Source organism: Ictidomys tridecemlineatus, chromosome 3, assembly GCF_052094955.1.
Source record: "Ictidomys tridecemlineatus isolate mIctTri1 chromosome 3, mIctTri1.hap1, whole genome shotgun sequence".
NCBI lineage: Eukaryota > Metazoa > Chordata > Mammalia > Rodentia > Sciuridae > Ictidomys > Ictidomys tridecemlineatus.
Genome location: NC_135479.1, coordinates 62,785,160 through 62,807,789, shown reverse-complemented (window position 1 = coordinate 62,807,789; position 22,630 = coordinate 62,785,160). Strand labels below are relative to the sequence as shown.

The 22,630-nt window shown below is 49.3% G+C and overlaps 1 protein-coding gene across 1 annotated transcript; it reads left to right on the top strand.

The window, feature by feature from the left end:
* The first annotated feature begins 5,364 nt into the window (after positions 1 to 5,364).
* Positions 5,365 to 21,639, top strand: Drg2 (developmentally regulated GTP binding protein 2). Its single transcript, XM_005339461.5, has 13 exons — positions 5,365 to 5,529; positions 8,829 to 8,989; positions 11,814 to 11,903; positions 12,551 to 12,611; positions 13,132 to 13,222; positions 13,856 to 13,928; positions 14,051 to 14,141; positions 15,030 to 15,127; positions 15,570 to 15,646; positions 16,924 to 17,012; positions 17,670 to 17,728; positions 20,470 to 20,523; positions 20,868 to 21,639. Exons 1-13 carry the CDS (start codon positions 5,466 to 5,468, stop codon positions 20,952 to 20,954), a joined length of 1,095 nt encoding a protein of 364 aa, XP_005339518.1. The 5' UTR covers positions 5,365 to 5,465; the 3' UTR covers positions 20,955 to 21,639.
* Positions 21,640 to 22,630: the final 991 nt, after the last annotated feature.

Below are 22,630 nucleotides of genomic sequence, written 5' to 3'. Positions count from 1 at the left end.
ATAGGCATGAGCCACCACACCTGGCTGAAGGTCATTTCTGACCTTTTGATAAGAGAAATTTCCATGGGACAGTAGAAGCAAAATGTAAGGGGTATATTTAGGAGCGACAACAAGCAAGAAAGGAGTTGGAAAGCAGAAACCATGAAGATAGGCAACTTGCAGAGTTTGGATGCATAAGGAGAGCAAATAAGTGGGGAAGAGCTGTCAGGGATATTGGTCTAGAAGTGGGTTGTTGCATTCTGTTTTTTTGTTTTTTTTTTTTTTGCATCAGAGATTGAACCCAGGGGCGTTTAACCACTAAGCCATGTCTCCCAGCCCTTTTAAAAATTTTATTTAGGGGCTGGGATTGTGGCTCAGCGGTAGAAGGCTCACCTAGCACATGCGAGGACCTGGGTTCGATCCTCAGCACCACATAAAAATAAAATATTGTGTCCAACTACAACTAAAAAATAAATACTTTAAAAAAATAAAATAAAAATTTTATTTAGAGACAGTGTCTCTCTGAGTTGTATAGGGCCTTGCTAAATTGCTGAGGCTGGCTTTGAACTTGTAGTCCGCCTGCCTCAGAGATTACAGGCATGTGTCACCACGGTTGGCTAAGTTGCTAGGGTTTTTTTTTTTTTTTTTTTTTTTTTTTTTAAGTTAGGGCAGTTGTTTTCTGCAAATGATATGAAATGAGGCTTTTTCAAAATAATTTATTTCTAGTTGTAGTTGGACACAATATTTTTATTTTACTTATTTATTTTTATGTGGTGCTGAGGATCGAACCCAGGGCCTCGCACACGCTAGGTGAGCTCTCTACCGATGAGCCACAACCCAGCCCTGTAATGAGGCTTTTTATTGTGGTAAAATATACAAGATACAAAATTGATTAACCATTTTTAAGTCTATATAGTGCAGTGGCATTAAGTACATTCACAATGCTATTACCATCACTACCATATAGTTCCAGAACTTTTTCATCACCCCAAATAGAAGTTCTGTGCTTATAACACATGTCCATTTCGGTTTCCCGTAGTCCCAAACAAACTCCTCCCATATGAATTTTCCAGAAATGGAATCACAGTATTTGTCTTTTTGTAAATGGCTTATTTATTTCACTTAGCATAATGTCTTCAAGGTTAATCTGTTTTGTAGCATGAGTCAGAATTTCTTTCCATTTTAATACTAATATTTCATTGTATGTATATGCCACATTTTGTTTATCCATTCATCCATCAATAGACACTTGTGGGGGCTGGGGATATAGTTCAGTCGATTGAGTGCTTGCCTTGCGTGCACAAGGCCCTGGGTTTAATCCCCAGTACCACACACACACTCACACACACACACACACACACATAGACATTTGTGTTGCTTCTGCCTTTTGGCTATTGTGAATAATGCTATTATAAACCTGGGAATATAATCTCTTTTCAAGGTCCTGTTTTCAAGTTTTTTGGGTATACGTCCAGAAGTGGAATTCCTGGATCATAGGGTAATTCTATAGCTGTTTTTTGTTTGTTTGTTTTTGTTTGTTATTTAGGAACTACCATAGAAGAATTCCACAGCAATTATACCATTTTATACTCCCAACAATCATGCACAAGGATTCCAACTTCTCTACATCCTCACCAGCATTTGTTGTTTTCTATTTTGTTTTGCTTTTTATAATAACCACTCCAATAACCACCCATCTCAGTGAGGTGAAGTGCTAGCTAATTATAGCACAGATTTCTCTAGTGATAAGTGATGTTGGAAATATTTTCTTGTACTTATTGGCCATTTATATTTCTTCTTTGGAACAATATCTATTTAAATCCTTTGCCCAGTTTTTGTTTTATTTTCTGTTTTCTATGTGTATGTGTGGGTGGATATGGTTTTTTGATGGTTAGTTTGGCAGTAGTGGGGATTGAACTTGGTGGTGCTTTACCACTGAGCTATACCTCTCCAGCTCTTTTAAAAATTTTTAGACAGGGTCTCACTAAGTTGCTGAGGCTGCCTTGAAACTTGTGATCTTCCTGCCTCAAGACTCCAAAGCTGCTGCAATTACAGGCATGTACCACTGCACCTGGCTTAGGCTTAGCTAATGGGGGTAGTTCTGTTGTTGAGTTGTAGGTCTCCTTTACATATTCTGGATATTGATCCTTTATCAGAGATATAATTTGCAAATATTTTCTCCCACTCTGTGGGGTGCATTTTCATTTTGTTGGTAGTGTCCTTTTTTTTTTTTTTTTTGGTACTGGGGATTAAACCCGGGGTGCTCAACCACTGAGCCACATCCCTAGCCCTTTTTTATATTTTATTGAGAAACAGGGTCTTGATGAGCTGCTTAGGGCTTCGCTAAATTGCTGGGGCTGACTTTAAACTTGTGATTCTACTGTCTCAGCTTCCTGAGCTGCTGGGATTATAGGCGTGCACCACCATGCCCAGTGACAGAGTCTTTTAATGCACAAAACAAATGTTTAATAGCCCACTAGCAGCATCTACAGACATGTCTAAATTTAATCTCAAGGACAATTCCTTGGGCAGCGCAAAGAGCAAGATTCACAGCTGGCTTCCCAGGTTAGGGTTTTAGAAAACCCCAACCTTCCTGGAAAGGCTGGTTGCCTAGAGAAGGCTTATATACGGTATTCTCCCCAGGGCCCTTCAGGTGGCCCCAATTCCCAGGCTATCAGTGGAAGCCTTCATGGATTGTCATTGAAGAAGACAGAGCAGAAAGATGCTGGGATCTTAAAAGGTGAGTAATTTTCCAAAGCTCTTCCATTTCCCCAACTGTAAACTGGAAGTGGGTCTCTGTGGGCTCGAGGTTGGTGATAAAGGAGGCCCTAGGAGCCACATCACAAAGAAGTTGGAAGCACAGAGGACTTGGAGACCCAACCCTGGGCCCAGGCTCCTCAGGCCTCGACATTTACATGGACCTTCCCAGTTCCTTACATGCTCTCACCTCTGTCATGTCTTGAAACCGTGAAAAAAAAAATCATACGTATATATTCTGCCTACGGTATACCATGTAACCTGGTACAGTGGGGATGTTACTGGACTTGAAATTGATAGCTTTGGGTATAAAACTCAGTCCTGCCATTCCACAACTTGAGCACCAGGCTAGGAACTTCGCATGGCTCGCAACCTCAACTTGTAAAATGCAAACTGAATGGCAAGCTCAAGGCTCCCCAAAGTCCCTCCTTAGTCCAAAGCCTGGCACACAGCAGGTGCTCAATAAATATGGGCTGACTCTAAGGAGGTATCTGAGTCCCACAGAGGAGAACTGACTTCCACTGGCTCTGGCATTCAAGGAGAATTTATCAGCAAGCAAATTTTACACCAAGTGCTCTACAGTCATTATCTTATTTCATTTTTGTTATATAGAAATAGTTTTTGAGAAGTTAAGAAATTTAATCAAGCTCACAGGTGAGATTTGTACACACAGATGATTTCCAAAGGCCTGATGCCCCTCCAACTTTTTATTAAAAACCTACAGAGGGTAGGCATGGTGGCACACACCTGAATTCCCAGCAGCTCCAGAGGATTGCAAACTTGAGGCTGGACTCAGCAACTTAGCAAGACCCTGTCTCAAAATAAAAAAAAAAGGGGGGGGGAGGACTAGGGATGTGGCTCAAGTGGTAGCGCGCTCACCTGGCATGCGTGTGGCCCGGGTTCGATCCTCAGCACCACATACAAAGATGTTGTGTCTGCCGAAAACTAAAAAAATAAATATTAAAAAAATTTTCTCTCTCTCTCTCTCTCTCAATAAATAAATAAACAAATAAAAATAAAATAAAAAGGGATGGAGATGGGGCTGGGGTTGTGGCTCAGTGGTATAGCACTTGCCTCACAGGTGTGAGGCACCAGGTTCTATTCTCAGCATGGCATATAAATAAATGAATAAAAAGACCATCAACAACTGAAAAAGGAGGGAAGGCTGGAGATGTTGTTGGGAGGTAGAGTGCCCATGAATTCAATCTCCAGTACACACACACAAAGTTGAAAGCATAATTCAATAAATACCCATATACCCTTCTTCCAGGTTCAACAATTCACATATTGCCACATTTACATTAGCATGCTTTCTCTAAACATATACATATCTTGAACTATATGTTCAAGGTGTGATAACTTTTCACCCATTATGTACTAAACTGCCCCTCCATACGTTGAAACCTTGACTACTCCACAGAATCCTATTGGAGAAGGGGCCCAGTGGGGGAGCACAATGACTTAAATGAATTAATGATGGGATTAGTGCAATGATAAGAAAAGATACCACTATTGAGCTTGTACTAAGAGCATGCACCAAGGAAAAGGCCATGTGAGGATGAAACAAGAAAGTAGCTCACACACCCACCTCACCCACATCCAGGGAAAACCAGGAAGAGAGCCCTTACCAGGACCAGTGCACGCTGGCACCCTGATCTTGAACTTCCAGTATCCAGAACTGCGAGAAAATGAATTTCTGTTGTTTAAGCCACCACATCCATGGTATTCCACCGCAGCCAGAGCAGACTAATACAACCTCTAAATACTGCCCTACATTTGCTAAGAATAAAGACATAATCACACCCCCTAACAAGCAGCATATTCAACATCCAACACATATTTAAAATTTCCCAAAATTGTCTTCAGAATTCTTTCATAGCTGCTTTATTTTATTTTTTTTAAACCAGGATCCAGTCAAGGGTCAAGGTCTTCATATTGTATCTAGAACAATCCCCCCCCTACTTTCTCCCTCTCCCCCAGTCACCCACAATCTGAAGGGACCTGAAGAGCCCAGTCCACTTGCTTTATAAAATGTCTCATTTTTTACACGTTTGGTGTTTCCTCATGTTGCAGCTCAGGTACAGTTTTTTTGTTTGTTTGCTAAGAATTCCATGTAGGAGGTGCTCCATACTGCGTCCCAGCAGGAGAGTGCTAGGTTGGAGAACCTGGTTAATTTAAGGTGGTAAACACGACCCGCTTGGAACCTCTTTACAAAATGAGGCGAGCCATCAACGTTCTCAGCTCCGCCCCTTCCCTTTAAAACACTGTCAAAACCAGCTGCGACGAGCTGGGGACATAGCTCAGTTGGCAGCGTGCTTGCCTCGCATGCACAAGGTCCTGGGTTCAATCCCCCGCACCACCAAAAAACACCCCAAAACAAACAAGCCCAAAAACCAGCTGCCACCCACAGTAAGAGGGCTGGGACCTCCGGAAGTTCTCTCTCTCTCTTCCCATTCCTGCGGGTCTTTGCCCCGCCCCCTCCTTGCCCCGCCCCCGTCTAGCTTTGTCCCGGCCCGTCCAAGCTGTCTGGTGGCCGGGCCCACTAAGAGGGCGGAACGGAAAGTATACTCCACTCCACATCGCCTGCCCGGGCTCTTAACCCTGGAGCACAAGGCGCCCAGGAGGACCCTGTTCGCAGTAGGCTTCCGGGCGCACGCTGTCGCCGCGCTCACACCGGAATTCCCGGTGCTGCGGCTGTCGGCGTCCGTGCGCACATCTCTGCCGCAACCATGGGGATCTTGGAGAAGATCTCGGAGATCGAGAAAGAAATTGCTCGGACGCAGAAGAACAAGGGTGAGGGTCGGCCCGGAGTGGCCTTCCTTTTTGCCTACCTCAGTTTTTCTGTCTGTAAAATGGGGGAGGCTTCAGAGAAGTACTGCGGCCGCCCAGCGCGCCCGAGGCAGGGCCATGTGGGATCGTGGTCCCAGTGCTCCTGAGAGTCCCCAGATAGATCTGATCAGTGCTAGACCAGGTGGCCGAGTGGAGGACTCCCTGGAGAGTTCGTCGTCTCCCCTCTTGTGCTGGGAAGTGCAAGGGAAGACCTCTCCCAAGAGCAGCCTCACCCTGCAGCCCTGAGCCAGTGAGGTGTTGCAGGTAGTCAGGACTTGGAATCTGGAAGACCTAGGTTTGAACCCCAGTTCCACCGCCTACTAGCTCTGACACCCTGGAAAGTCATTTCCAAGTCATGGCTTGGAACCTCAAGGTCCCCATTTACAAATGGTGATAGTAATACTCCCCTGCTCCATCTCAGCTCCCAGATTAAGTTAAATTGGATAACATTTACAAAGTACTGAGCACAAGGTGAGCACTCAATGTTTAAAATAAATTTCCAACATAGTTACCACATGAGGAAGCAAGAAATCTGGAGATTGTATAGGAGAGGGGAGGGGAGAAGAACGTGATACTGGGCGCAAGTGAGACTTGAGGTGGAAGGGTGTTACAGGTGAGGGGACACTGCTGAGGCAAAGGGATAGGAATTGAGGAGTGCATGGTGGGACAGCAAGAACAGTCTAGATAAGGAGGATGCTGGAGATGCAATTCCCTGGGCCAGTGCTGTGAGGTTCAGGTTTGCAGGAGCAGGAGGCAAGAAACCCAAGTCTCATTGACTGCCCTCCCTTGGCTCCATTTAGTCTGAAGTCTGAAGAGTTGTGGGGCTTCTATGATTCATTCATTCTGTAAATTGTTTCCTGAGCCTTTAAAGTGATGAACACACCAGGCACATCTCTGCCCTCACAGATCTGTCCCTTCTGTCAACAGCCTGTAAACTAGGAATCAAATAAACAAGATAATTTCAGTCACAGTAAATATGAAGACTAACCAGGGTAATATAGTGGAATGGTGAGGGTATGGTGGTGACTGGGGATGGGGCCTGCTTAGGTGGAATGATAGAGAAGACCACAATGAAGTGGGTATTTGAGCTGAGGCCCCAAAGAAAAGAAGGAACCAGCCATGCAGGATCTGGAGGAAGACTGTTCATGATAAAAGGAACAACCAGTTCAGAGTCCCTAAGGCAGGAATGAACTTGTTATGTTCAAAACTCAAAAGGTCTGAGACTGGAGTACCGTGATGGGAAAGGAGGAATCCAGTGATTTAGGGCTTCATGGGTTATGGAAAAGACTCTGGGTAATGAGAGGTGGCAGAGGATGTTAAGCAGGGGAAAGCTAGTTTGATTTCTGTTTTAAAAGTTCCCTCTGGTTGCTGTGTGGAGTATCACCCTGTAAGGCCTGAAGAAAGTATCAGGAAGGCCTGGGGAGGCTAGAGATGCTGCTGCTCTGGCCGTGGTAGACAGGGATATGCAAAGGTGACTGAGACCTACTCCTTCTCTTTAGAGGTGCTGGGAATTTTGTGATTTAGGATGACAGGAAGAACTGTAGGAACCTGACTGTTGCTAAATCCATATCTTAACCCTTTCATACTGCCATCAGTTCAGTCATTCATTTGCTAAACTCTGCCTGAGTTCCAGGCTGAGGAAGCTTGGGGTGAAACTATCACAGTTCTGGCCATATCAGTCAGGGAAGTAAGAAATGAGATAGTTTCAATTAGTCTAAGAGCAGTAAAGACAATAAACAGGATCATGAGGCCAAGACAAGCCTGGGGAGGGCTGGGGTTTACTGTGGATAATGACCAATTTTTATTGAGTATTCACTATGTGCTAAGTGGTGTTCTAGTGCTTTCTCTAAGCCTTACAGAAATCCAGCATGGTTGTTATTGCTAACATCCTTGTTTTTGCAGGTTAAAAGACTGATGTACAAGAAAATTAAGTAACTTTTCCCAAGTAAAACATTCAGTAATAGCTGGGTGGAATTGTGAAGCACAGGCCCTCAACCACCATTTGACATTACCCACTGAGGCCAGGCAGGAGAGGGCCCTTTGAATTGCTCTGGAATGGTAAAAAGGAGCCAGCTCTGGGAAGATCTGGGTGAAGTACAGGGAACAGTGTATTCAAAGGTCATGCGGCAGGAATGAGGTCAGCTTTTCAGAAAAGATAGTTGGAGAAGGAGTCAGGAGCTGGGTCATGTGGGGTCCTGGTTCTCAGTCTCAACAAGAGTTCCCTCTATTGGATTTTTTGACATGTGAAATAAAGTTCCCCATTAATAATATAAGTTATATACCCACAAAAATTGAAAAAAAATCAATATAATGTCCTAATAGTAATATAAAGAGGAGAGAAAAAAGGAAAATAATTTATGATGAAAATAAGTGTTATTTCGTCATATGAATGCTGGAGTGCTGCTAAGGTACCAGGAAGTTATGATGAAATAACTGAAGCACACACACCTCTGGGTAGAATCACCAGGGATGTGGCACCCACAGTGCAGACCATCGCGGGTGGATTGTCCCACAAGAGGTGTTGCCATGATAGCATGACATCCCAGAATAGTAAATTTCCAAATAAAGTATGATTGCCAGGTATGGGGATACATGCCTGTAATCCCAGCGACTCAGGAGACTGAGGCAGGGGGATTGCAAGTGTGAAGCAAGCCTCAGCAATTTAGTAAGGCCCTAAGCAACTTAGTGAGACCCTGTCTGAAAATAAAAAAGGGCTGGGGATATGGCTCAGTGGTTAAGCACCCCTGGGTTCAATGCCCGGTGTCAAAACAAGAACAAAAATAAAGCATGATGCAGCCTTCCCTTACTGTGCACAACAGTTAAATTTCTGGGAATTCCAATATATATTAACACTGCCAAAGAAAAATGTCCTGTTTTTATGTGGCAGCAGAGTTAGGTTCTAGGTCCTGGGGATCCTAACCCAGGTTTCCCTTTGTGGATGTCTTAGGGATATGACAAGTCAATCAGAGTGAACAGAAAATATCTCTAGGATTTCCAGGATGCTCCCCAGGGAGCAGTGCTGTCTCCATTGAGAACCACTGACATGGGGGGGTGGACTCAACAAGAAGACTAGATCTTATTCTAAATGAGGTGAGAAGCCAAGAGATATTTTAAACAGAGAGGTAGCTTTTTTCTTTCCTGATTTCCTTAGTGGTGATTGTTGTCTGGTTCTGACATTCCCTGGCCATGTGTGGGGCTGCAGTTGACCTGTCAGGTTTGGAGATTCTGGATACTTACCTTCTATCTTGCTTTGCCTCTTTTAGCCACTGAGTATCACCTGGGCCTGCTGAAAGCAAAACTTGCCAAGTATCGAGCCCAGCTCTTGGAACCATCAAAATCAGCCTCAACCAAAGGAGAAGGCTTCGATGTCATGAAGTCAGGTGATGCCCGAGTGGCACTGATTGGATTTCCCTCTGTGGGTAAGGTCAGTGATGGTCAGTGTGGGCCTTGGGGAGTGTATTAGTCAGCTTTTTGTTTTTGTGACAAAATACCTGAGAAAAACTATTTATAAGGAAAGATTTTTGGCTCCTGATTTCAGAGGTTTCAGTCTATGATCACCTGACTCCATTGCTTTTAGGGCTGGGGTGAGGCAGAAACATTATAGTAGAAAGGTGTGGTAGGGAAAAGCTGTTTGCTTCCTGGCAATTGGGAAGCAGAGAAAATGAGCAAAGAGGGCTGAGGACCAGATATAGTCCCCCAGGGACACAGTACCCAAGGACCCATTCTCCAACTAGGTCCCACCTCTGCAGTTTCCCAGTAGGCCATTCAGCTGTGAATCCCTCAATGGATTAATCCAGTGATGAGTTCAGAGCTCTCGTGGGATCCAGTTGCTTCCCAAAAGCCCCACCTCTGATCATTACTGCAGTGGGAACCAAACTTTCAATATATAAGCCATTGAGGGATGTTCCAGATCTAAACCATAATAGGGAAGAAGGCAAGAGACCATTTTCAAACAGATGACCATTTAAGCCTCCCCATCACTGCCTCTCCGGGTTAAGCCCCTGGGCCAGAGAAGACCCTACCTCCCCCTGCACTCGTCCCTCTCCTTAGCAGTCGTTGGTCTCCCCCTCTTATCCATCAGTGCAGATGTTAATATTGAGTGTGTACCTTATGCTGGCACTGTACCAGGTCCTGGAGACAGGTCAGGGAACAAGCGAATTCTGTCCCTGCCCACACAGAAAGAACTCCCTCCTCCCAGAGAATGGGACGAAAGCAAATACAGATTGGGTGTACCAAGTGGTGACCTGCAGTGGGCAGCAAAGTCCTGAGTTATGTCAGGGTGTGGGAAGACTTCTCTGATGAGTGGCTATCTGAACAGAGGCCTGAAGGAAGTGAGAGAGCTTGGAGAGCCCTGGCTGAGAACCTTCCAGGCAGAGGGAGGAGAGCAAATTTGTTTTGCTGCTGGGGATGGAACCTGGAGCCTGACACATGCTAAGCAGGTGCTCTACCACTGAGCTCCACCCTCAGATCCCCATTTATTGATTTTAGCACCTTTTTTTATTGGTGTATTATGATTATACATAATAGTGAGGTTCATTATGGCATATTTGTATATGCATATAACATAATTTCATCATTTTCATTCTCTAGACATTTGTTTTACTCAATCTTGATATCTACATGGGCTTGTATTTACTTCTATGCCGTCTAATACTTCCCTTACTGTTTTGTTGTTCAGGTTGTTCTAGCTTTGGAGCTATTTCACTTGGCTTTTGTGTGTGTGTGTGTGTGTGTGTGTGTGTGTGTGTGGTACTGGAGATGGAGCCCCAAGCCATGCACATGCCAGACAAGCTCTCTACCACTGAGCCTGCCTTCGTGGTTGTTTTTTTTTTTTTTTTTTTTTCCTCTTCATGTGGTGCTGAGGATTGAACCCAGTGCCTCGCCCACGCTAGACAAGTGCAAGCACTTCCTCACTAACACCTCAGAATGCTCAAGGCTCACCCTACATATTCTCTGTCCTACTATAGGATCTGCTAATTCTCCACAGAGCCCTGGTTCCTTTTATTGGAGAATGGTGTATTAAAAACCAGATTCAGGATACTGGCTTAACTTTTTATTTATTTTATTTTTTGGGGATTGAAACCAGAGGCGCTTTACCACTAAGCAACATCCCCAGGGGCTCACTAAATTGCTTAGGACCTTACTCAGTTGCTGAAACTGGCCTCGAATTTGCAGTTCTCCTGCCTTGGCCTCCCAAGTAGCTGGGATTACACGTGCCACCACACCTGGCTACTGACACACTTTATTTATTTATTGTTTTTATGTGGTGCTGAGCATCGAAGCCAGGGCCTTGCATGTGCGAGGCAAGTGCTCTACTGCTGAGCCACAATCCCAGCCCCCTGACTAACTTTTTAACAGAATCATTGGCTGCTGTACAGATGATAGACAAGGGCAGGTAAAGAAAGGGTAGACACAAAGCCGGTAGGATGCTGCTCGAATGCAAGCCACATGAGCAATGATCAGGGCTTGTATCAGGTGCCAGCGCGACTCCTGAGTCAGTGTGTGGAGCTCCTTCCTCTGGGCCAGGGATGGGAGGTGGGCCACAGCAGCCATTTCTTGAATGCTTGTTGCATGTGCGGCCGTATACCGGCTGGACAGTGCTTTGTTACATTGGTTTTCTTGCCTGTGTAATTGGTATGTGTATCAGACAGAGAGAAAAATTGGTAAAAACCTCTGTAGTTACTGAGGGCTGTATGGGACCTAGGCCCTATGGCAGATTCCACCTGCACTATTAGAAACATGGACTCTCTCATCATGGGAGGGCCCAGGCTTCTTACCACAAAGGTCAGACAGGATTATACACTATCCCAAAGGTTGCCTCCAGTAGCATTGCTCAGTGTCTTGGCAGTGATCGCTCCCAGGACCATTATATCTTTCATATGTAGGACTGCTCACAGCCTTCCTGGGGCAAGAACAAACTCTGGATCCTGGATTCACAAGTGCTATGGAGCCAGGAAGGCTTCCTGACGCATGTGGGGGACCCTTTAGAAATCAGGTACCCATCTGTACCTCAGATCTGAGGCCAAGGAACACAGGCCCCGCCCCTGGTGCCTAATCCATCATTGCAGGGCCAGAGGAGAGTCTCTCTGCTGAGCAGTTATTCTTGAAACACCTACCCAAACCTATAGCCAGGGGCGAGGAAGGCTCTTCCTGCTGCCCACACCCACCCAACCAGCCTCTCTCCCAGGGAACTCTCCTAGGAGACAGGAACAGGACTTCTCAGTGCATTGATCTTCTCTTTCTCCTAGTCCACCTTCCTGAGTCTGATGACCTCCACGGCCAGTGAAGCTGCATCCTACGAGTTCACCACTCTGACGTGTATCCCTGGAGTCATTGAGGTAAGTGGGATGTGCCGGGCCCCAGGAGGGGAAAGAATGTGTTTGTTTGCGCTTTTGCAGATACTTTTCATGTGTGTATAAATAAGAGGTTGGCGTTCCTGCATGGGGGCAGGCTCAGAGCTGAACTGCTTTGCCCTGAAGTAGTGGTACTTCGGGGGACCCCAGAGATGCCCAGCTGGGCCTGGAACCCTGACTCATTCTGTGAGGCTGGCCAGCATATTGCAGCACTGCCTGGTTCCCTTTAGTGCTCTGCTCCCCATACTGCCTCAGTTCTGGTCATTAACTGCTGGTTGGCTCCATCCGTCTGTCTCTTGTAAAGCTTCAAAGCCTTGTGGGGTGCTTGCCTTGGCAACAAGTGCTTTGACCTTGAGTCTCCAAGGTGAAGGAATCTCTTTGTGAAGGATTGTTGTCATTAGCTGTGAGTTTTATGGAACTAGATCTCAAGAGCCCTCCCAGGCAGTTTTTAATCTCCTAGGCTCTGGTCTGTACCAAGCTGAGGTGAAAATGAGGCTCACAGGTGACCACAGTTGGCATCTGTGTTTCCCGTAAGCCCTGAGGTAAGAGCTGTCATAGGTGTCTCAGGGTCAAGCAGGCCCTTTGCATCAGTCAGCCAACCTTACCTTACATTGTTCTCTTCTGCTCTCTAGTACAAAGGTGCCAACATCCAGCTCCTGGACCTTCCTGGAATCATTGAAGGCGCAGCACAAGGTGTGAGGAGGGACAGGTGGGTGGGAGGGAGGCAGTGGAGCTCTGACACTGATTGTTGGAATCTGGCGGACTGTCATGGAGATCACCCTGGATCTCTGGTTATATTATCCGTTTTCAAGAAAGGACAGGCTCAGGTTCAAATACTGTTGCATACTATCTCTGTGATCTCAGGCAAAGTGATTGCCTCTATAAAATGAGCAGGCATTCACAGCATAGTTCTAAGGATTAAGTGAAGAAACGTTCACGAAGCTTTTAGCCTGGGCTTGCTACAAGGTAGGGGTGGGGAAAACAGGTCCATCATTATCCTGCCACTCCACTAAGGTGGTGACTTTAAAACAAGTTTCCATGAGTAAAACAGCTTATGGACTGAAGAAGAACACCAGGAAAATCAAAGTGGCATGTGGCAAAGATCATGGTGGCTCAGTAAGGACAGGAGCTTGTGATGTGATGGGCTGGGTGGAGGTCCTACATATGTGACTACACTTGCCAGTGGGTAACCACCTCCCTTCCACCCATCCAGGGAAAGGTCGTGGCCGTCAAGTGATCGCTGTGGCGCGTACGGCTGATGTTGTCATCATGATGCTGGATGCCACCAAGGGAGAGGTGCAGAGGTCTGCGCGGTGGGGCAGGGGGGCAGGCTTACTTGTCTAGGGAGGGTCCCCTGCGTTCCTGGGCTCACGGTGGGTGCTCTGTGGGTCCCTGGCTCTCATATGGGAGTACTAGTGACTTCTTCTGTAACCCAGCAGCACCCAACCTGGGATGTGCTGTCCTCCGGGCTGTGTCTAGATGGCACAGGGGCATCTTGGGGCTGGGAAATAAGGAGCATGGCCTGGCTCTGGCTTCTTTCCACAGTGGTCTAGGTGCCCTGGTCACTGACCAGAATCTGCCACAAGTCCAACCCAAGCAGCAGAAGTGTTGACCATCCCCACAGCCTCTTGTACAAGGGCACACTGGCCTACGTCTGCCGCAGCAGACCCATGGGGGTCCTAAGGGCCAAAGCAGCACCTCCCTTGGTTACTTCCCAGGGGGTCATGCTGCCTGCCCATGCATGGTGACTGTGCACTGAGCCAGCCTCCCCTCTGACCATGGCAGAAGGGTTTCACTGCAGCTTTGGAGCATTGTATTGCTGGGGTCAAGGAGGGAGCTGGTTTCCATGTGGGTCCAAGGGGCTTCCTGGCTAATGTGCAGGCTGCAGAGCCTGCTCATTGGCAGCCAGTGAGGGGCTCATGAAGCGCTCTATCTAGGGGTCTGCTGGAGAAGGAGCTGGAGTCAGTGGGCATCCGCCTCAACAAGCACAAGCCCAACATCTACTTCAAGGTAGGCTTCTTTGTGACCAGGGCAGTGACAGCTCTGGACTGCCAGAACCTTGGTGGAGGCCAAGAGATCGTTGCTATTACCTCTTCATCAGCAGCTCTCCCTGTTCCTCTCTCCTGCTGCAGCCCAAGAAAGGTGGTGGCATCTCCTTCAACTCAACAGTCACGTTGACTCAGTGTTCAGAGAAGCTTGTGCAGCTCATCCTGCATGAGTACAGTATCCTTCCCAAAGAGCAATTGGGGCATCCTAGACAGAAGGCCACCTGGGATAGCAGATCACCATTACCAACTCCTGAGCCATCTGAGCAGCCTCTGGAAAAGCTCCCCCCAGGCTACATGAGCCTGCCAGGGCTTCCCCAGCACCAAAGGAAGGCTTCCTGGCTCCTCATTGAGTTCTAGACACCCCGGTGGCCAGTGACATCTGGGAGAAAGATGAGATGTCATGGGACATGTGGGGGTTCCTGGCCTGGAGAAGCCTCAGGAAGGATCAGAGGCTGTGTGCATTCCTGTTATCAGAAGCCTTGAGGAAAAGTCAGGGCCTCAGGGGCAGTGTTGAGCTCAGCAGAGGAAGAACCCGTAGTGTCAGATGTGATGACCAAGAGAGTTGTGAGCCCCTGGTCACCAAAGATGTGCAAGTAGGGTCAGAAAACCCCCCAGAGGGAAAGTGCATGTGGAACAGACTGCAAGGAAACCTAGAGTTCCATGGGGACCCTAGAAGTACATTTCCCTGCTTCTTGACCACAAAGATTTAAATGGCTTATTGATTGAAATTTTTGCATATTGTGGTTTAGAGTGAAAAATGAGAGGGCTCCTCAAGCTTTAAAATCTTTTAGAGGGCTGGGGTGTGGCTCAGTGGTAGAGCACTTTCCCAGCATGTGTGAGGCACTGGGTTCGATTCTCAGCACCGCATATAAATAAATAAATAAAGATCTATGAACACCTAAAAAATATTTAAAAAAATAAAATCTGTAGAACCTGCAAGCAGATCATGGCCAAGGCCCCTTCCAGCCAGCATGTTTTTTGCTTAGCTCTTTGGACACCTTTGGAGCTCTTGGGGCATGAGGGGCTGTTGGTGTACAAATTGCCCTTAATCTGAGTCCCTCAGAGATCTTCAATGCAGAGGTGCTTTTCCGAGAAGATTGCTCCCCAGATGAGTTCATCGATGTGATCGTGGGCAACCGGGTGTACATGCCCTGCCTGTATGTAAGTGGTACCACTGCTCAGGGGTGCTCATGTGGGTGGAGTGCCCTGGCCCCGGGCCATGTGGCCTTTCCCTTGGTTGCCTTTCTTGAGCTCCTATGACCTAGATGCCTGGCTGCCATTGCTCTTGCCCTGGGCAGGCTCCTCGAGAGTTGCAGAGGGCTGGGGCTGTGCGTATTCCTCCCCTGCCCTCTGCCTCAATTGCTGCTTCATTCTTATAGACATGGAGAACTTGAAACCAGGGCTGTAGCCCAGCCATTCCTTTTTTGGGGGAGACTAGCCATTCCCAAGCCCCTGTACCCTTACCCATCCTTGAGGCAGCAGTGGGAGAGGGGGCGCTCAGGTGAGCGAGGATGAACCTGCAGGCAGGTAGACATGAGATCCTTTCCTGCCCTGCTCTACTCCTTTTCTTCCCCACTACCCATCTCTACCTTTTCAATCTCAGGTGTATAACAAAATTGACCAGATCTCCATGGAAGAAGTGGACCGTCTGGCCCGGAAACCCAACAGTGTAGTCATCAGGTAAGGTGCTGACCTCCTGACACTTTGCTGTCTTTGCTCTGTGTTCCCGTCCCAACTGACAGGCCTGGAGGAAAAGTCAGGCACCTCTGGCTTCATGTGACCTCATGAAGTCCAGCCTCTCCTCCCAGAGGAGAGCTCTCTGTTCATGAGGCCCAGGAAACAATGCAAGTGCCTCAGCTGCCACTGTTGTTCTTGGTAACTGGGGGGCTCTGGGTAAGCAAGCATTTCAGCATTGAGGTTGAATGGCTAAGGGGCTTCTTAGCTACTAATGAGCCAGTGTCCCCCAGAGCCCTGGTACAACCTCCTCTCCTGTGTTCTGGAAGTCATGGCTTATGTCTGACCACAGCTCAGGTGGGCAAGGTCCATCCCTGGCCACCTGCTTCCTGCCCTTCTCTACAGAAAGGTTCCTAGGGTGCTCCCCAAACTGGCTGCACTGTGCTAACAGCTTTTTACTCCCCAGCGCTGCCTTGCAGGGTTCCTCTTTGGGATGGATTAAGTACTTGACTTTGCTTTTTTCTGGCTCAGACCTGTCGTTCTGCAACTTCACAGTGAAGCCCAGCACGTGGGAGCAAGATGCTTAGGGACCAAGTCAGGGTGGTTGCCGCAAATGATGGATGAGGACCATTTCCTGGGACAATGTCCCATCAAAGAGCCCTGCAAAGAGCAATGTCCCATCCATAAGGCGATCTCAGCTCCTCTCCCGCCTCTTACTATATCCCAGGTCCCTCAAGCCACGGAAGGACATGCTTATCCTCAGGGCATGAAAGTACATGCTTGTCCTCAGGGCACAAGAACAGAGCACACCTTTACCTGCTTATGCTCACAACAGTTCTCCAGAGGTTAGGATGCATTTGAGGTCACTCAGTCAAGTCAGGGTTCCCCACAGGTCTAGCTGCTTTCAGCCCTTGTGGGCTGCTCTGGTCCTTGGCAGCCACTCTTTCTTCTCAGGGTGATGTGAACTCTGCGTTCTCAGTCTCTGCCCATCATCCCATCTCAACCCAGTTCCAGTTAGTCTCTCACAACAGGCCTGAGCCAGGCACAGAGGCTGTGGGCTCTTTGTAGAGCATAGCCATACAGGCCTTAAGGGAGACACTGAACTCTGAGCATGATTGTCATTGGTAGCCAGGAGTGCATCAGGGACACAGGCTAGTTTCCTCATTGGAGCTTGTAGGGCCGTACTGGCCTTGGTGCCTGGCCAGCAGAGGTCATTCTCTCCAGTGAGAAGCCTCTGAGTCCCCTAGGCTGCTACCTGACTAGACCATTTCCTTTCCCTGTAGTTGTGGCATGAAACTGAACCTGGACTACCTGCTGGAGATGCTTTGGGAGTACTTGGCCCTGACCTGCATCTATACCAAGAAGAGAGGACGTGAGTCTGGTGGGACTTGGCTTAAGAAATGACTGAGCCTCACCCTTCCCACAGGGCTGCTACCCTGCACATGGTACCCAGAGATCCCTGTGCCAGCCCTGGCCCAGATTGTCTCTCAGAGGATGCTCTCCATCCCAGCTGGTGGAGGCCTCTGTGTGAGCCTGAGTGGCAGAGAAAGCTGAGGGCTGGGGCTTCTAGTAGAGCCTGCCCTAGATCCCCACTGACCACAGCAGTCCCTGCCCTCCTGACCTACCTCTGCAGGGGCAGGCCCCACATCAGGAGCTTTGGTTGTCTTCCTTATGTCACTCCCATTGACAGGCCTGCATCTGGGCATTTTTCCACCCTGACCTTGTTGATGAAGGGAGAGTCACAGCTTCCCTACCTAGGCTCTAACAGCCACTCACTTCCTGTCCATTCAGTCCAGATGCTCCAAGTGGCTCATCTTCATAAGTGCCATCATGGCTGATGGGGTGGCAAACATATGAATCCTGGACTTTTGATTTTCTGTCATGGTCAGAGTTGTAGAAGATAGCACAAGGGTGTATCCTGAGAGTGTACTGGCTATCGGGGGCAAGGTTAGGTAAGGCCTGGGAACCAGAGGGCCTCCGCAGCATGGGCCACGACTGGTTGATATTCTCCCCCCATCTCCCCCTACAGAGAGGCCAGACTTCACAGATGCCATCATTCTTCGGAAAGGAGCCTCTGTGGAGCATGTGGTGAGTTGAAATCTCCTTAAACAAGGGTGGTAGCTCTGTGGGCCCTGGGGTTCCATTCTGCCTGGGGTGCTCGCCTCGCCTGCTCTTGGATGCGAAGGCAGGGTCTGGAGTTAGACGGGCCAGAGTTGAGTCCATGCTACCCCTCCCCACCTGCATGTCGGGAGCTCTGTCTTTCTATATGGTGGGATGATGCTGTTGGCCTCCCGAGCAGTTAGGAGGGTCACAGCAAATGGGGGCAAATGTGTAAGGTTCTCAGAATTCCACCTGGCACAGAGTAGATGGCAGTGAGCAGTGGTGCTGTCTCCCTACTTCTGGTGCTTCAAGCTCCTTGGGGCCATGGCTGTTGTCCATTCTGGTATTCAGTCCAAGATTGCTACTGCCCCTGGTATTCCTAGATTGTTAAAAGGTTTCTCTAGTGGGGCTGGAGCTGTGAGTCTGGGAGAGGCCTCGGACCTACTTCTGTCCTCTTACCTGGTGGCAGACTGGCCATTTAGTCCTAAGCCTGGCCTGCCCTATCCGACTCCCCGGCCTGGATGGCTTTGACTGCTTCCTCCTTTCAGCATGTGTTTACTGAACATCAAAACTGAACACAGTAGCCCAGTCTTGCCAAAACAAGGGTCCTTTGGGGCTAGTAGGTGGCAAGCACCCAGTCCTAGAACTAAGCCATTGTACTTATGGGTAGTGGAGGTGGCACCTTGTCCGTACAGAGGTCAGGAAGGCATTTTGCCCTGTAGAGCAAGCCAGACCTCACAGTGAAGACGGAGGTGGGTGTAGAGGAGGCACCCCATGCAGGGAGCTCTGGACTCAGGAAACAGGAGAGTGCTTCTGCCTGTTGATAACACTGTTGCCTGAATGTGACCCTGTAGGAGCCCACCCAGAGCTGGGACAATGCTTCAGCGCACATGACCATCTTCCTGGGTTTTGGTTTTCTTGTTGTTGTTTTTTTTTTTCTTTTGCCCATTTATTCTCTGGATTGTATTATGGAAGCAGGGGACCCTGTGAGACCCAGTTGTCCATGTATTAGAAAGACAGTGGTGGGTGGTCCTGCAGTCTGGTCTCCTGCATCTGTGAATTCAGCCCAAGGTCTTCGGGTGCTGGCCTCCAGGTGATGAGACAAGTGGGGTCAGGTAAAAATCACATCTTCCTCAGGGCCTGGTTGTGAGGGTCAGGAGACCAAGCAGGAACCATGGAGACTAAGAGTACCCATAAAAGGAGCTCCATGGTGGAGGCTCCGTCCCACAGGCTTGTTCCTGAACCTCTAGCTACTGTGTCCCCTGCCAGAAGCCCAGCAGGCTGTAGCAAATAGATGCTGGCCCTTTCTGGATTCTTCCTGCATTGCAGGGGAGTTTTCCCTACCTCATCAGGCCTAGCTGATTGCAAGAGAGGATGTGGGCTTTAGCCATGCCTGGGAGAAGAATGGGACACCAGGAAGAGGAGGGTGTGCCAGGCAACAGTAAAAGCAGGTACAGAGGCCCCGGGGCAGGAGCAGAGGCCGAGAGCAGGGGCCAAGGTAGCAGACAACAGACCCAGGAGTGAGAACAAGTCAGCAGGCTGGGGATGGGCTTTGGGGGGCCTTCCCTTCACTGGCCACCTCCATTTTAGCTCATGCTCCCCACAGATGACACTCGTCCCAGTTGCCACAGAACATAAGTAAATCTCCTGCCCTGCCCTGGCCTCTGCTTATATGCTGACCACCGTCAGACCCACGATCTTGCCCAGCTCCTGCCTCATTTTTCTCATCCAGGGATTACAGACCCACAGAGCCCTTGTAATCCACCTGGCCCTGGACCCCTGTTGGTGAATTAATCCACTGATTAATAATCTAATCCACTCTCCTAATTTTTTCACCTCGGAAAATTCTTATCTTGTCTTGCACATGAGTTTTGGGGGAGGACCTCATATCTGAAGCATTAACACTTGGTCACCCAAAGGAGATCAGAATCAGCTAGCTTCCTGTATATGCTCAGGAAATGTTATTGCAGGCCTGGGCCTGTAAGACTTGTGGGCACTTGGGAGGAGAAGCAATGTTGCAGTCTGTTCCCTGCCACCACCACTGTGCTGCAATGGCACCCAGTGGTCCACATTCTGGGGAAGTTGCTGGCTGTCCCTCCAAGGTCTCTTTCCAACTTCCTTGCTGCTGGAATTTCTGTGACCTTCATGTGTACCCAGGAGTGTTGAGGAATGTAGGCTGTGGTGGGGGATAGGGGAGCAGGGATGTGATGTGTGGGGTGGGCTGCAGGCCACAGCTAGAGCCAGCAAATGTGAGAGACAGTGACCAAGCAGTTGTGGTTCCAAACTGAGGCTGATGTCCTGAGAAACCACCCTGGCCCATTCTGAAGTAGCATCTGTCAGATTGTATTTAGGAGGGGCTGCAAAACTCAGAAGCCTTCCTGCCAAACACTGCAGCTCTTTGGGCAGATCCAGGAGTCAGAATGTCAGATCCACTTGCAGCATGACTAGGAAGCCATGTGACATCCCTTGACTCAAGGTCTCAGTTGCTGGAGCACCTACCATGAGAATAGCTGCTGCCCAGTATATGCCTAGGACTGTGGATAGATGGCTGAGCTCAGGTGGCCCCTTGAGTAGTGCAAGGTGGCTAGCTGGTTGCTTTCCTATGACCTCAAGCCAGGGGTGGAGGGATGGCCGAGGCCTACGCCTCCCAGGGGTTGTGCCTAATCCTCTGGAAGCAACAAAAATGTTGAGTGCAGGAACTCACCTCTCTGACTCTCTCCTGTCTCTAGTGCCACCGCATCCACCGGTCGCTCGCCAGCCAGTTCAAGTACGCCCTGGTGTGGGTGAGTCCAGACAGAGGCGGGTGGGGATTTAGGTCCAGTGTTGCCCCTGGGTTAGGCTCAGAGCAGGATGTTTGCCCTCCTCCACACAGCATCCCCATCCTTTCATGTGGAGGCCGCTATGACTCTTCTGCTTTGTGGAGTGTGTAGACCCACCCAGCTTAGACATGGGCCATCCCCACCTCTGAGATCCCAGGAGAGTCAGACCACTGGGACATCTTGCTATCTGGGCATGTGGGGCTGCTGATGCCAAGGCCCCCACTTTACTCTGGCATTCATTCCCAGTACAACTCCAGCCTTGGCCAATCTAGAGGCTGACATGGCCCCTCTACCCCATCCCTACCCAGGGCACCAGCACCAAGTATAGCCCACAGCGAGTGGGCCTCACCCACACCATGGAACATGAGGATGTCATCCAGATTGTGAAGAAGTAGCAGCACCTGCCAGCCTCATCGCCTGGGAAGGTGTCCGCCCTGGGACACACACAAGCCCAAACAGGAAAAACACAAATACATATGCCCCAGGAAAGGGTTCCCTCGAATCTCTGCTGTTTCCAGAAGCTTCTTCAATAGACGGATGATGAAGAATGTTGGGACAGAGGGGTGAGGTTGAGGGACTTGGGCTTTGTTGGGGACATTTCCCATGAGCCTGATCCCCCTGGTGGGTTTCCATGTTGGGAACTCGTAGCCTATATCCCTACCCCTGATCCCTGTTGGGCACTGAGGGAGCAAGTTACCTACTTACTCCCCAACCAGGGCCTAAAACTGGTGGCAGGCTCCATGCTGGTTGGGGAGATGGGTCCCTGAGGCTGTAGCTACTGTCAGGGTACCTTGTTCCCTCAGCTCCTGCCAGCTTCTCTGGTACTCCAGGAAAGGGCTTTCCTAGGACAAAAGCCCCATAAGTACCCCCCACATGGGGCTATCCCCCCACATGGGGCTGTCCCATGGTGGAAACCAGATCACAACCTGAGTGGTCCTAAAGTGCCTCCCTTCCCAGGGCAGCCCCTGCCCAGCACAAACCCCAGGACCCTGCCCTGCACACCTGGGACTGATGAGTTTGGACTCTTGTTTTCTCTCTAAGCCCCTTGCTTTCCTTTCTAAAATAAAGGAATAAAAGTTATTTCTGTTTAGACTAAAGGAAACTTCGTAAACTTACTGGACTCTGTTGCCAGGTTGGGCAGGGGGCTAGGGGGCAGCGATGAACCTGGCAATCAGAGTGGGTATAGCCGGGGCCTGTGGGAGCAGGCCCAAGCCTGTGGTGATGAGAGTGGGTCTTCCCAGGCCCAGGAGGATCAACCAAGGGCTGGAGAGCCCTGGAAGGCCCCTTTGGTAGTACAAGGTAGTTAGCTGGTTGCTTTCCTATGATCTCAAGCCAGGGATGGAGGGTGGCTGAGGCCTCTGCCTCCCCAGAGTTGTGCCTGTCCTTGTGGAAGAAACAAAAACGCTGAGTGCAAGGCGGCAGGGAGGGCTTCCGGGGGAGGTGTGCCTTTTACAAGCTGACAGTCCTGTCCTGCTAGGAGAGGGGTAGAGAGTTCCTCCGGGGCCTCAAGCAGGCTGGAGTGTGGAGGGAGCCACTGTCCAGCTCTCCTGGCTGTTCCCGGCTCTCCTGTCAGCTGCTTGCTCCTTTCCAGAGACAAAACAGGAATAATAGACATCATTAAATATACATGGGGCCCCAGGCGGCTGGCGGGGTGGGCTGGGCCTCCCCTCTCACAACAGAGAGCTGCTCAGATGGGTCTGCCGTGCTCTTGGGGCCAGACACAAGACCCCCATTAGGCGGCATGCAGGCGGGGAGCAGGCCACGAGACCCAGGTAAGGGGATCCTGGCCCTGGGTCCTTGAAGTCTGTCACTGACCCTCGGGTCACAGGGGAGATTTGGGAAGGGGGCAGCCTCAGAATTGGGCCTTGGACCTAACTCCCTGTCTTCCTCTATAAGATCAGCACACTGCCGTCACAGACCCCCTTCATAATGGTAGAAAGCCAAGACAGGTAAATGCTTGACCTTCCTCAGCCCCTTTCCCCATGGTCTGGTCGTGAGGACCCAAGGGAGGGGTTCTGCCTGGGTGACAGTCATTCCTAGTCCTTGCCCTATGGGTGGGTCCTCTGAAATC

What these genes read in the sequence shown, in the direction of transcription:
- Drg2 (XM_005339461.5), top strand. Translation starts at nt 5,466, where the DNA reads ATGGGGATCTTGGAGAAGATCTCGGAGATCGAGAAAGAAATTGCTCGG. An exon ending in GATTTCCCTCTGTGGGTAAG is followed by an intron (nt 8,990 to 11,813) that starts GTCAGTGATGGT and finishes TCTTTCTCCTAG; the next exon opens with TCCACCTTCCTGAGTCTGAT. An exon ending in CTATACCAAGAAGAGAGGAC is followed by an intron (nt 17,013 to 17,669) that starts GTGAGTCTGGTG and finishes CTCCCCCTACAG; the next exon opens with AGAGGCCAGACTTCACAGAT.